Source organism: Triturus cristatus, chromosome 8 (assembly GCF_964204655.1).
Source record: "Triturus cristatus chromosome 8, aTriCri1.1, whole genome shotgun sequence".
Classification (NCBI taxonomy): domain Eukaryota; kingdom Metazoa; phylum Chordata; class Amphibia; order Caudata; family Salamandridae; genus Triturus; species Triturus cristatus.
Genome location: NC_140591.1, coordinates 299,858,709 through 299,872,991, shown reverse-complemented (window position 1 = coordinate 299,872,991; position 14,283 = coordinate 299,858,709). Strand labels below are relative to the sequence as shown.

Sequence of the window (14,283 nt, the reverse complement as noted above, 5' to 3'; positions counted from 1 at the left end):
TTGAAAATGCTCCATTTATCCACTCTTTTTTCAAAAAAACCCCGGTAGGTTGTTTGGGCTCGCTTGCTACGCTCGCGGGCCTCAGTGCAGTAGCTCGATAACTTTACGCCACACCACTTTCAAATGTCACCAGCCGCCACTGTCAAGCATGCTCATCCATGTCCCAATGTGTGTGATGGTTTGATACAGTCTAGAAGAATGCACTTGGATTTTAAATGCATTTATGATCACTTTTAATAATAAAAAAGACAATTCACATGGATCTGACATAATGACGCGGAACTGTTTTCATTTCATCATTGCAAACTATTTAGAAAATCTGTCAGTTTAATATTTAGAGAGACTAGTATATGAGACTAGTGCTTTGAATATTTACATCATTTACCCCTTAAGTGCACTATTTGTACAGTGATCCACACTATTCCAGGACACACTGAGTTGCTTAAAATAACAACATACATTTTTCAATACTGCCTGACGGTGACAACTCCTCTAAAGTGGAACCTATTGCAGTTCTCCCAAATATTTAACAACCAGAACATGTTGAGATTTGCTGAGAAGGAGAACACACATATGTCTATGCTATTGTGTACTTTCAGTATTATTGCAAATATAACAAAATGGGACCAAAACAGAACAAAGTGCACTAGTTTTCATGGATAGAATAGAGTTGTTATAGGGGGGAGTCTTCGAGATTACTAGATACCTCTAGAGTTTTGTTCATCAACATTTAACGACTAGTTCTCACACATAAATACATATATATATATACATACATACATCTGTTGACTTATCCAATCTCCACAGTATTTCTTGGTCAATTTAACATACTGTTCCTGTAGAAAAATGATAATTGACGAAATATCAAACTGCGGAAATTGAATGACTTAATACTTTTCAGAACTGATGGGAGACTTTGGGCCAGTCCTGTGGTTTACTATAATGTCACCTGAGGTTGCCTAGACTGTTCTATTAGCTGATTAAATTCATTCTGTTGGTGTTGTCATTCTCATGTTGTTGAAAGTAATGCTTGGAAATTTTCTTTGCCCTTCTGGTAGCAGCTTGAAACACCAAGTAGAACAATTCTGTCATGTTGAGCACCAGGCACACCGTGGATACAACCACCATAAAATAGGTGAACACAGTCTTCTCAGTAGGTCTGGAAATGAAACAGTCCACCACATTGGGGCATGGCCAACTATCACACCTCACCACACGAGGCATCTGAAAACCAGTGTACATGAAGTAGAACATATACATGAAAACACTCTCGAAGAGGATCCTGAAAAAAATACTGATGGCGTAGGTCCACCACAAACTGCCCACGATGCGGACCTTTCGGAGTTTGATTTTTTCTATGTCATTGGCATCGAGGCAGCCCTTCTTTTGCTTGGACAGTTGCTTTTTCTGTTTTCGCCTCTGGTAGGCCACGTGCATTGCCACTAAAAGGGCAGGCGTGGCTACCAGCACAAGCTGCAGGCTCCATAGTCTGACATGAGATACTGGAAAGGTGTGATCGAAGCAGACATTCTTGCACCCAGGCTGTAGAGTGTTGCATTCAAAGTCCGATTGGTCGTCTCCCCAGACCTTTTCAGCAGCCACGACAAGGATTAAAATGCGGAAAATGAACAGGACGGACAGCCAGATTTTGCCAATGCTGGTGGAATGTTGGTTCACCCCTCCGATTACCTCATACAGTGTTCCCCAGTCCATACTCCTCGCTGGCTCTTCCTTCGAGAGAACATAAAATAAAAAGAATGTATTTAGATGGCAATGTTAACAATCAAAAAAGGAAGACAGCTTTATTTCCATTACATAGACAGCTGACTGTTTTTATAATGTACCTAAATAACATGTGATTTGTCAACGGTTTACAAAAACAAATATCCTCATTCCTAAAAATGAACTTTAACCAAGAACAGAGAAAACAATATCTGGGGTCAGATTTCTCAAAGGAATGTGTTGCCTTTGCATTGCAATACTTAAGTCAAATTTACCAAGCCACGCAAAGCCACCTTGTGCGGCCCTTTTATTTATTTATTTTATTTTATTTATTTGAGTTTTATATAGCGCTGGCTAGACCCGTAGGTATCAGAGCGCTTTACATGAGGAACGTTATGTTACAGATTACAAATTACATACGTTACCAGAGCAGAGTAGAACATGGGAAGAAAAGCAATATAATAGTAATTAGAAGAAGGGAGGGGGAGAGACTAGACAACGGCAGGGAGATGGGAAGAACTGTGCCCAATGTCCGGCTGGGTAGGTGACGGCCGAGGTGGTGAGCCAGGGCGGATCACCTCTATAGCGGTCTAGCAGCTCCACCGGGCATCAGCCATGGTGCTCAGGTCCCAGTGGTCAGGGAAAAGAAAAACAGTTTATCATGGTTACACTAGTTACAGTTTTAGAGTCCAATACAGAAGAAACAAGTCCCCAGGGGACGAAGGAGGGAAGGTGGGGGGGACTGGGAGGCGAATAAGATCTGGCAGATCAGCAGTGGGAGTGAAAAACCTTGTGGGGGTCAAGAAGATAGAGTAAATAGGCCCAACGCTTAGATAGGGTCTCATAGTCATTAAGTTCAGAGTCAAGTTGGGGCAACGCGCAAGGACATCTCAGCAGTGTGGGGCAACTGTGCCGCGTCATGTCTTATGTCTCCCTCAGCAGTTCCTGCACTCCGGATTGGACCATCAATGTAATGAGGAGAGGTCAAGCAGGCCTCAGTACCATGTGGGACAGAAGTGCAGGGTTGCTGGGTGTACAGTCACCTATGATGTGGAGAGTCAAGCTGCCACCAAGCAGGCGCCATCCCATATGCCGGGAGAGCAGATTCAACAATGATGATAGTCAATTGTACCCAGAGAACACATGGGCAGCTGGCAAGCAGTGAGTTGCAGATCAGGTACAAGTGAGGCAAGGCGCCAACTCACGTAGGCGAGGATACATATGAAAAACAATCAGGAGATGTGCGAGCGTTACAAGCCTAGACGCCATTCTACAGTCAGGGGATTGACTGTCCCATCGATGACAATAAGTCATTGAGGGTAGGAAATAAAAACAAAAAGGGTACCTTGAGCGAAGATTGGCCTAAGAGACATTGTGAGGCCCTCTTCAAGTGGAGCAGCCACTCGGGAGGGAAACCGGAGCTCATTCAGGCTGCAAGCACCGCAGTCAGACACACCCGGGAATCTGCCATCAACGGGGATGCGTCGGTGGAACCGAAAGTGGAAATCAACAACGCTACTGCTTGTCCCAAAGGCGGATCGAGAGGACGTCGCGGCATGATTTGGGATGGGTCCTCAGTAGACGAAGCATGAAAGCTGAGTCCTGATGGTGGGTGTCGGGTTGCAAAACTGGAAGGCGTCGCGGGGCATTCCGGGCAGGGTCTGCAGAAAGCAAAACAAGAGGTCGAGTCCTGGAGGGGGGAGGCCGTCGGAGGGGGGAGAGCCGCTAGCTCACATTCACACAGCAGCGAGGCATCTCTGTCGAGCCAGCGGCCATTATGGCAAAGGCTTCGTGGGCCCTCCCTCAAGAAACTCAGAGGGTGTGAAGCAGGCCACCCGGATCATTCCTGGGGTCCGCAGTGAGTGGAACAAGAGGTCAAATCCTGGAGGAGGGTGGCGGTCGGAGGGGGAGAGCCGCCAGCTCAAACTCCACAGCAGCGAGGCATCTCTGCCGAGCCAGCAGCCATGATGGCTAAGGCTCCGTGGGTGCTCCCTCAGGAAACTCGGAGGGTGTACAGCAGGCTACCGGATAACTCCAGGGGGAAAGGAAGGCCCCGGAGTGCCCTGAGTTGCTTGGTAAATCTGGAGTAATGCAAGGCGGTGTAAGTTGCAGCCTTGCATTACAATGTGCCGGGAAGGTGATACATAGGTGTCGAATGGGTGTTCACATGCATCTACCCATGCTTTTTGGTGCATTCCCAGATTTACCATGAGTAGTAAACCTGGGACGGAGTAAAAATTGTACGCCTTCCAGATAGAGGCTCAATGAAGAGAAATATCTACAGGATAGAAAGAGAAACAAGCCTCTAAGGATTGCTTTTGAGCAAAAGGTTGTCCCTTCCTGGACAAGCACAATTCTACCTGCAACGCAAGCACCCTAGCTCCATGGTGCAAGGATGACTGCATTGGCGCTTGGCAGCAGAAAGTGCGCCAGCGAAGTAAAAGATCAGGAAAATGCCACATCTTGGTAAATGTGGCGTATTCCAGCACTCTCCATTTGACGCTGTGCAGCAAGTTGTCTTGCCGCATTGCACTGCACCAAATATTGATAAATCTGGCCCCCGAAATTCAAAAGCCAGAGGGTAAGCTTGTGTTTTCATAGATTCAACATGTCTATAATGGTAATGTCAGTGATCTTATGCTGTTTAGTAATTTGTGGAGCGCTGTACTGTGCATTAGAGAGCATCTGGGAGCTGTATCTGTTGACATTACTATGGGTAACGGGGGCAGTCTGAGCAGGCGTTGAGGAACAGATGGGCTTCAGGGCTTTCTTAAACTCTGTGATCCTCTGTTTGCCTCGGGATGGCATTGGAAGTTTGCTTCCATCCAATGAAATGCAAGTACAGAATACAGGAACTAATGTGTGACTCAAGTGACTCACTATAAACAGCGATACTATTACATTAATATGGGAAAACAGTAAAGAAAAGACTGATTTATGGCTACATTATTTTATCATAATACATTAAAAAGCCAGCCCCGCCTGGCAAAGTCGATGCTAAATTATTCAGATCCACTCCAGAATATCCTGTGTAAACGGTTCACAAGCAGTTCTGGAATTTTTCAGGTTGTCTAAGAAATTAAATTTTTTGCCAATAACCTCACTGAACTCTGGGGGTCATCTGACTTCATAATCTCAGAAATAAGTTCCAGGTCCTGGCTTCCATGCAGTGTGCCCCTTTCTTCCCGTTGCATCAGAAGAGACCTATCTTTACTGGCAAGAGTCAAATAGGGCAATGTTTGCATCTTTTGTATAGAAAACCCATTTACTAGTGTTAGTGTTTGCTACGAGTCCAAAATGCACCACAGCTCTCCAGTCAGGCCTTAAAAAATAATAATAAGAAAGACAGAAAATTCCGAGAGACTCCCATAATTGTGATATAGGATTTAACATGTTAGCGTGTATTGTAGTATGTTTACAGTCTCATTATAGCTGTAAAAATGTTGACCTCTTACATGATCCTGGATCGACGTGTGATTTGTGTATCATTTTGCTGCTAGGCAGAAGGTACGTGATCTGTTCTTATTTATATGTGTCTGATGTTTCACGGTCCCATTATTGACAGTACTGAAACTTTAGGAATAATTTGATTTTATATCTTCCACCTCAGTCTATTCCCCCTGAAGTAGCAACATTCGGAAACGTTGTGATCAGGTCTATGAATATTGATGGCCAACCAAGAGAAATGTTTCTGCAATATGTCTAATGAGGAGAGAATGGCAGCCTCAGTTTGCAAATGACAACTCTAGTGATTAAACCAGCTGATACAGGTGGCACCAGAGTGGTCTTTGCTGCTGATGACTACTGGGCGGAATATTGATCAGATACTAGAATTAGCAAAAAGCTTACGGAAGGCCTAACAAAAAGATTGCATCCCAAGATCATGAGCTTGGTCCCTGAAGCGGAAGTCTTTGGTTGGATCACAAAGCATGAAGCAGCATTCTTGGTAGCAAAAAAAGCAAAAGACAGATTCCATTTCACCATTGTCCGACTAAGACACATAAGGCATGCCACTAACAGCAGACAGACTAGTCGTTTCTGGGATAGGTTCTGGTTGGGGACCTCCGAACAATTCTCTTATTTCCTTTTACTTCCCTTGGTACAAATAATGCCATCATTTTTGAATGACCTAGCTTGTTAACCATCCACAAAAATTCTTATAGGGCTTGATATGGCAGCCTCTACAAGAGCATCCCACAGAAGGCTACTTTAAGCACTGTTGAGGGATCTATCAGCCTAATTAAAATGAATCATACGACTCCAATAACTTTTGTCATGGAATGTGCCACGCTGGCCATGAAGGAAAAGGTATATTAATGTGAGGAGTTGCTTTCCAAACAAATAGGGGGTACTTGCATGGGCAGTACCTGTGCATTCAGTCTGGCTGATCTATACATGCTCATGTTCGAAATCTGACATATTTACAATCCTGATAATCCGTTCAGCAAGCATATCTGCTATGGAAACAGTATATTGTCAAAGTGTGTTTATATGGATCGCCAGCAACTTCACCAAATGGGTCACCACACTAAATCCTCATCTGCACTGTACCAGCCCTGATGATTATGAAAATCTACATTTTACAGACTTTTTCATCATTCCCTCTGGAGGAAATTTGACAATGGGAATCAATTCAAAGCCAACAAACCCAATGCCGTCTTCGTTTTGATAGCCAGCATCCAAGTGCACTAATAGAGAGATTACCTTTCATCCAGGTCCCTAGACTAAAATGAAATTGCATGCCAGACAGGAAATCCAGAAGAAGCACACCTTGAGGCAGTGCAGAAATAACAGGCCAATTCTATGGCATGTGTTACCACCCTTCTCATGCCACCTAACGCTTTAAAAGGTTCAGAGGTAGACACTGACATAGTCTGAACTTTTGGGAACCACACTCTTGACCCCTTCCCCCTTATGCTTTTAACAGGAGACAGAATTTGAAAGACATTTTGGTGCAGGCCATGAAGATGGTAAGAGAACCAATGACACATACTGTGGGACTTGCTCTCAATAGTGGACACTATCCCTGTGGCAACTGCAGTATCTTTCATTTCACAGAACACAGAGTTACTCTTGACGTGGGTTTGACCACACCATAATAATTGCAAAGAGGCTAATGTTATTCATATGATTGAGTATCCTTGTAAGTGCAGTTACATTGGCATGACAAAAAGGAACATTATGTTTAGAAACAGATTACACAAAAATTAGTAAAGTCATTGATGGATGGATGCCTCCTATAACACCTGCACCAGTTGGTACATGGGGACCAAAACGGCTTCATTCCTAACCTCTCAACCACCTTAAACATCCGTAGACTCCGCATAGTGATAGAAAACGCCCCAGCCCACTGGCCATATACGGCTTGCTTAGTATTAGAACTAGAAAAGGCCTTTGATATCCTGGACTGAGAGTTCATATTCGCCACGCTCTTTAAGATGGCCATCACTGGCCCCCTCTCACGCCTCATACAACTCTTCTGCACAAACCCTATGGCCCGAGTTAAGATAGGACAACTCATTTCAGACCCGATTATAATTGGTAGGGTACATGCCATGGGTGCCCTTTGTCCCCACTCCTCTTTGCCCTAGCCATGGAGTCACTTAGCCGACAACTGCGATGTGATGGATGTACATGGGGCATTCCTATGGGGGAAAAACTGCATAATGTCTCTCTTTATGTGGACAGTGTGCCCATTTACATCTATGATATCTGACAGGGAATTGGGGAGATTCAGGTGGCCCTGGATGAATTTCGTGTTGCCTCAGGATTGGGAGTGAACTGGGTTAAATTTTGCCTGTTCCCCTCAGTCCGGACTGCCCAACGCACTGCTTGATGGTGGACCGTTATCTTATATGCCAGCAGCCGTGCGCATTTCAGTATCCTTGGCATTTACAATGTATCACAATTTGCAGGGCATGATTCATTGCAACCTCAAGAGAGCCATCGCCTCCCTTTGTCCGCAACTATCATTCTGGAGCACGCTCCTGCTCACAGTTCAGGGCCGAGTATCACAATCCAAGGTGGTGATGCTCCCTCGTCTCCTTTATTACTTTTACAAACACCTGGTGCATATAGCTTGTTCCACATTTTGTAATCTCCATGGCATGCTGGGGAATTTAATTTGGGACAAGGGCAGGCATTGCGTTGCATTATATAAGCTCCAGCTACCTGTAGATAAGGGGTGCTAGGGGCCCCCAATTTTGAATATTACTACCTTAATGCAGGCTCCCAGAATGCCCTAACAATCTATTAAAGATAGCGCACACCGGCTATATCAGAAGTCTGCGGCCATACCCAGCCCTCAAGCTGTATGCACCAGAGATAAGCCTTCAATTTATCCGCCCCTTTAAAGAACTAATTGGGAGAGAGGATGTGGAGACATGGGAGGAAGCTCTGATGGATACACTTGGCGCCCTGTTCCAGAACACTGCCCTTATCCCATTTGCGCAACTGCAGGTGACTCACAACTTACCGATGAGCCACTTTCAGGCATATAGCACACTAACAGCTGAAATACAATGTCGCTGGCACATCACGGACACTGAACCAGACTCACATCCCTTGTGCACGCATTCCACATCATGGGAAGTGGGTGTAGATGAATTACATGTTTCACACAAGCCCTAGCCTACACACCTCAAGCCCCACTGCACTCCACCCGACATGCATGGGAATGCAACATTGGACATTCCCTAACGCAGAAGGAATGGGAAAGGGCTCTAGTGCGCCCACGCAAAATCTCCCGCAATGCAAAACTCTAATATATTCATCTGAGCATACTTCATAGGACATACCTCACACCAACGCATTTACACAAGATAATTGCTACAACCTCGAACTGAGTTAGATGTGGCAATCGTAACGCTGATATAGCCTACATGTTTCGGCGTTGCCCAGTAGTTATGACGTTATGGAAGGAAATCACAGACATACTGATGAATATCATGGGGAGGGAGGGATTCTTTTCCATGACAAACAGTATCCTGGTAATATTCAAGCACAAAAAATCAGGAAGTGCCATCAGCCGCTTTCTTGACTTGGCTTTATTGATGGTCCGTAATACCATTGCAATGCATTGGAAGGCTAGTAGACTACCAGGGCTTACTCAGTGGTGCACAGCTACACTCAAGCGGGGCAAGGCTGAATCGGTGGCTCTTCAACGGGAAGAATCCCGAGGCCTATGCAGGGTCCCAATAGCACAGGAGTGGGACGCTCTCTTAAACGAGGTCCAGGCGCTTTTAGACGAGCCCTAACCTTCTGGCAACACTTGACAGCTGCTGAACTCATGCATTATAAATGCGCCCCCAACCTGCCCACCCCCTGTCTTTATTAGCTTTATTGCCTATAAAAGATGATACTGGTAATTATGTAATGCATGCCTATCGTCGCGTCGCCACACTATTAGTTCGGATGAAAACTATGTTAGGATCTCCCTAGACAGGCCAATGATCTTACTATCTCACAAACAGCATTTTCATGTCTGTTATTACCAGGCAGTTAAAGTTGTTTTAATGTATTATACACCTCAGCAAATGTTTGAACCAATGCCTCCAGCTGTGTAATATTCCTGTCTCAGTATGCTCAGTCCCTCCTATTATTTGGGGAGGGGTTGCTATGGTATTGCTACTTATATGCGTTTGTACCGGAAACACATCTGTCTAAGTATGCAAAAACTAATACAAATTTGGTTTTAAAAAAAACAAACAGGAACATTAAGTTATGCATCAATGTACACTGCCCAACATTAGGTGCAGACACACATCATCGGACAATGAAAAATGAGTGCTCAATGTGTAGAGAAAAGACAGAGTGAAGATGACAGGAGGTGGGCAGTAATTAACTAATTGCGCAATTCTGACGCTTCACTATAAAGTTACTGATGTACAGGTTGTAAAGGAACAACACAGGCTATGTACGTCATGCACTGACATACAAGGACTGAATGACAACATAGAATGCTTGTCTCTCTAGCATCCACAGTTGTTGCCTTGATGTTCTCCTGTCTTTTGCTGATGGATTGTGATACTGTGATACCAATGTTCCTGCTGCAGCCACTCTTCCTGTTGTTGTCTAGCATCATGCACAGTAAAAAAGCCCACCCAGGACTTCATGGAATTGGAATGCAGGAAAGGAATACTGCAGTGAGTTCATTTGTCTGCTGTCCTATTAGTCACCAAAGTGGACTAAGATCACTTTTCGGTGGAGGATACATGTATACCTTCAACCGCCCTGGCTGCTTGGAGCAACCATTTGTGAGCCACTCAACCAGAAATACCTCTGGAACCTATTGCGGCCAGGTGGCATCATTATGGGATTCGCATCATTATGGGATGATACTATGCTTACAGAAATTTGCTGAAAAAATAAACATTTAAGGTGACCAAATTTGGAGTGTCAGTGTTGTAGAGTGTTCCATAAAAAGGAACTGCACTCCACCTAAAACGTGGGAACTATCCAGGGATCCCTGATTTCTTTTTAGAATACTTGTTAGGGTATTCTACACCTGAAAGGGCATTATTTTGACTTATACTGGGTGCTCCTTTGAGTCTGGACAAAGCTATGCCTCTCTGATGAGCTTTAATTGTATTGTATTGTATTGTATTGTATAACGTTCTTCTAAAGCGCTTTCTGTCGCCCTACGGGCATCCTGGCGCTAAGAGACTATAGAAGAAAACCTGAGACAGTAGGAACGTTTGCCGTTGTGCCAAGAATGTTACACTCTAATCTCTGCCAAAGAGCCATGTTTTAAGATTCTTCCTAAAGCTCAGCAATGATGTAGCTTGGCGTAGATCTTGGGGGATTTGATTCCAGAGGCGGGCTGCCGCCGTACTGAAGGCCCTGCCTCCCGTCTTAGTGCGTTTAACTCTGGTAACCACTGCCAGACTTTGGCTGGTGGACCGAAGAAGTCTCTTTGGTTCATACCATGAGAATCTATCGCACAGCGGAGGAGGACCAATTTTATGGAGGGCTCTATACACCATGACCAATGATTTAAACTCGATCCTTTTATTGATCGGGAGCCAGTGAAGGTCCCTCAATGCCAGTGTTGTTGAGGAGTCACGTTGTCTTCCCAAGGCCAGTTTGGCTGCGGCGGACTGTATTCTTTGCAGTCCCTGTACAGTGTACCGAGAGGCACCCAAGAACAGTGAATTACAGTAATCGAGCCTACTTAGGATCACGCTCTGAACCACCAGAGATCTGGTCTCAATAGGGAGGAGCGGGAGGATTTGGCGCAAAGCTCTGAGTAGGGCAATACAGGTGCCTATGGTCTTGTTCGCCTGGGATTGCAGCTGGAGATCTTCATCCATCATAACCCCCAGGTTACGGACTGTTTTTACTGGCAGTATCGGGGCGTCTTCCGGCAAAAGTCGGAACTCACCCGAGAGATGTTTAGGCAGTCTCGCTTCGCAGCAGTGTAGTACCTCCGTTTTCCCGGCATTCAGCTGCAATGAATTGGCTCTCAGCCATTCTGAGACTTTTTGCATGCAGGCCTGGAAGGTATTCATGGGCACTGCATGTTCTCCCTCCAGGGAGAACATCAGCTGGATGTCGTCAGCATAGTTAACCACCTCGATCCTGTAGGATTTTATTAGAGGGATCAGGGGTCTCAGATAGGCGTTAAAGAGTATAGGGCTGATAGCTGAGCCCTGGGGTACTCCATGGCGGACCGGGGTCCAGGAGGAAACAAAAGGTGTTAATGTCACTGCCTGTTGACGATCCGTCAAATAAGACCGTAGCCATTCCAAGGCGTGACCTGTCACCCCCATATATTCTAACCTTGCCAGCAACACTGAGTGATTAACCGTGTCGAATGCTGCCGACATGTCCAACAATACCAACCCAGAGGAACATCCACTGTCGGCACGCATTCGAAGTTTGTCCAGAACGGTAATCAATGCAGTTTCCGTCCCATGCCCAGGCCGGAAGCCAAACTGGTCCCTGTCCAAGATCAGATGTTCTTCAAAAAAATTGGACAGGGATTTGCTGACTAATTTTTCCAAGATCTTAATTGGAAATGGCAACAGGGAAATTGGGCGGAAATTAGCCGGCACAGAGGGATCAAGAGAAGGTTTTTTCAGTAATGGGGTGACCATTGCCTGTTTCCACCTGCTTGGCACCGTGCCTTCACTCAAAGATTGGCAGCAAATTTGCCACAGATCTGAAAATAGGGCGGGTCCGAGCTCCTTCCAGATCTTGTGCGGAAGGGGGTCCAAGGGTGATCCTGAGGAAATCTCCTGCGCTATCTCATGAAAAGAGTCCTCCGTAGGGGGGATGAAATGGCTCAGAGTAGTTTCTCTTCCGATGTCTACGCTAATCGTGGAGGGCTCTATAACATTCTGATCGAACCCACCCACGATATTGTTGACCTTCTCAACAAAAAAAGTAGCAATTTTGTTGCACAAGTTTTGTGATGGCTGGATAGTACTGGCCATACAGCCCGGGTTACTAAGGTCTCTAACGATGTTGAAGAGTGCCCTAGTTCCATTGGGTGCCTGCAGAATGGAGTTGGCATAGAATTTCGCCTTAGCTTCCCTAATGGCTGCCTTGTATTGGAGTTGTATGATTTTTAAGGCTGTTCTGTCTGCTTCCCGGTACTGTTTGCGCCAGCTTCTTTCCGTCTGTCTGCGTACAAGACGTAACGCTTTTAGCTCCTCACTGAACCAGGGGGCCGAAGGAGTACAACGCATTCTCAGTTTTTTTTTAGATATGTGGCCTTCTAGTACTGAGTTGATGGAAGTACTATAACTAGTATAGTTTTCTTCCGGTGTAGCCTTTGGGTCGAACAGGTTGGAATGTGGGAATAAGGAGGATGCTCCTCTCCTGGAGAGTTTAGCCCAATCCCTTCCCCACCTAAAACGTGCTTGTTTGTCCACAACCCGTTTATCCTCTTGTATGCTAATCCTGAACTGTATTAAATAGTGGTCAGTCCAGGTTAGTGGAGTAATACTAATTACTTCGGTTTCAGAGGGTTTGGCGAAGACTAGATCGAGTATGTGGCCTCCCACATGTGTAGGTTGTTGGACCAACTGATGGAGGCCACAGTTCTCACCGGTGTAAATCAGGGCTTGTAGATGATTTCCAGAGCTCCCTGTTTCCCAGAGATTGAAGTCTCCCAAGAGCAGCATTCTGGAGTGTGTGGAAGCCAAGGCGACAATAGTATCCAACAGTGCCTGATGATTAGCGTCCACACCCGGAGGTCTGTAGCAAACCATACCCGATAGCACTCTCCCCTTAGCCTCCTGTATAAAGAAGCCCATAATTTCATAGCCTGGTATGGCTTCAATCGGTAGCATAGCACAATCCCACTGTTCCTTAAAGATTAGTCCTACCCCTCCTCCTCTCCCTGATATACGAGGTTTTTGGATGATCTTATATCCAGTGGGGCAAGCTAGCCCGAGTTCTACTGAGGAGTCAACATGAATCCAAGTCTCAGTAACGAACAGCAAGTCAAGGTCTAAATCTTCCAGCAGGTTATAGATGTCTTGATGATGTTTAATAAGTGACCTGCTGTTGATTAAGCCACAAGATAATGCCTGTCGCTGTCCCTCCCGTGACCTGTTCCCTAGTTCAAGAAGGGTATCTCTGGAGTAGCATAGTCTGTCGGTGCAATTTTGAGCAGCGTTTCTGGCGCAAGGCGCGACCGAGCGCGGACGGGCGCAGACGGGCTTGCCTCTGGCGCGCCTCCGGCGCGCCGCCGGCGCGCCCGCTGCGCGCGCGCGCTGCGCGCTTGCGTGTCCTGCATTTATATAGTGCAGGCTACTAGAACGCTAACAGCAATGGCGTCCACCGGTGTCTCTAAGGTGAGTGAATCTCGCAAAAGGCGAGTGCTTGAGCGTTATGTTTTATAGTGCGGGTGAGTGGGCTTTGCGGAAATACAGGAAAATCACAATTTCAATTTCACAGTTTAAAATCACAATTTCAATTTCACAGTTTCTAAAAAAATAAGAGAAAAACTTGTGTTAGAGGCTGAATTTATTTGTTCCAGGTTGGCTTGGAAAGTATTTTACTAAGCCAAAGCTGTAAAAGTGGGTGTGGAATGATAAAAGGCTTTAGTCGTTTTTAGGTCTCGCCTGAGCCAGCGCTTTAGCGCTGCACTGGCGAGAGCTATAGAAAACGGGGATTTGGAAGTGCAAACGAGTGCTTTTCAGGCCCCCAACTACAGTGCATGTGCGCCAGGCGCGCGCACCAGTTGGCAGCCTGCGTGTACATTTCGCGGGCGCTTTGATGTTCTCAGTGAGCCGCGCGGCCACTGCGAACATCAAAGCGCCCGAGAAATGATTACTTTCACTTTAAAGTCCGCACCTACTTGGCAGGTTCTCTGTTGCTCTTTCCTCCTCTGCTCCCTCTCCTCAGAGTCTGTCCCTCCCCCTGTTGCAGCAGCTGGCATTACACGGGGGAGGGTGGCTCTTCATGCCTACCAGGCCAGTGGCGCTCTTCGTAGTCGTATTAGTGGCACGAAGCGCTTTATAAATTCTATATTGCAGTAGTAATCGGAGTTACACGCCTCAAAGCGCTTCAGCGCCTCGTCAGAGGCAATAAGCGCTATATAAATCCAGT

At 45.9% G+C, this 14,283-nt stretch overlaps 1 protein-coding gene across 3 annotated transcripts in view; it reads right to left on the bottom strand.

Annotated features, from left to right (window-relative positions):
• Positions 1–216: 216 nt before the first annotated feature.
• Positions 217–14,283, bottom strand: part of LOC146802009 (gap junction beta-2 protein-like) — a 399,391-nt gene continuing 385,324 nt past the window's right edge. For all 3 annotated transcript variants that reach the window (XM_085621559.1, XM_085621558.1, XM_085621557.1), the window contains one exon: positions 217–1,731. In XM_085621559.1, the coding sequence (XP_085477685.1) occupies positions 973–1,713 (741 nt within the window). In that variant the 5' untranslated portion in view covers positions 1,714–1,731 and the 3' untranslated portion in view covers positions 217–972. The remainder of the gene's footprint in view (positions 1,732–14,283) is intronic.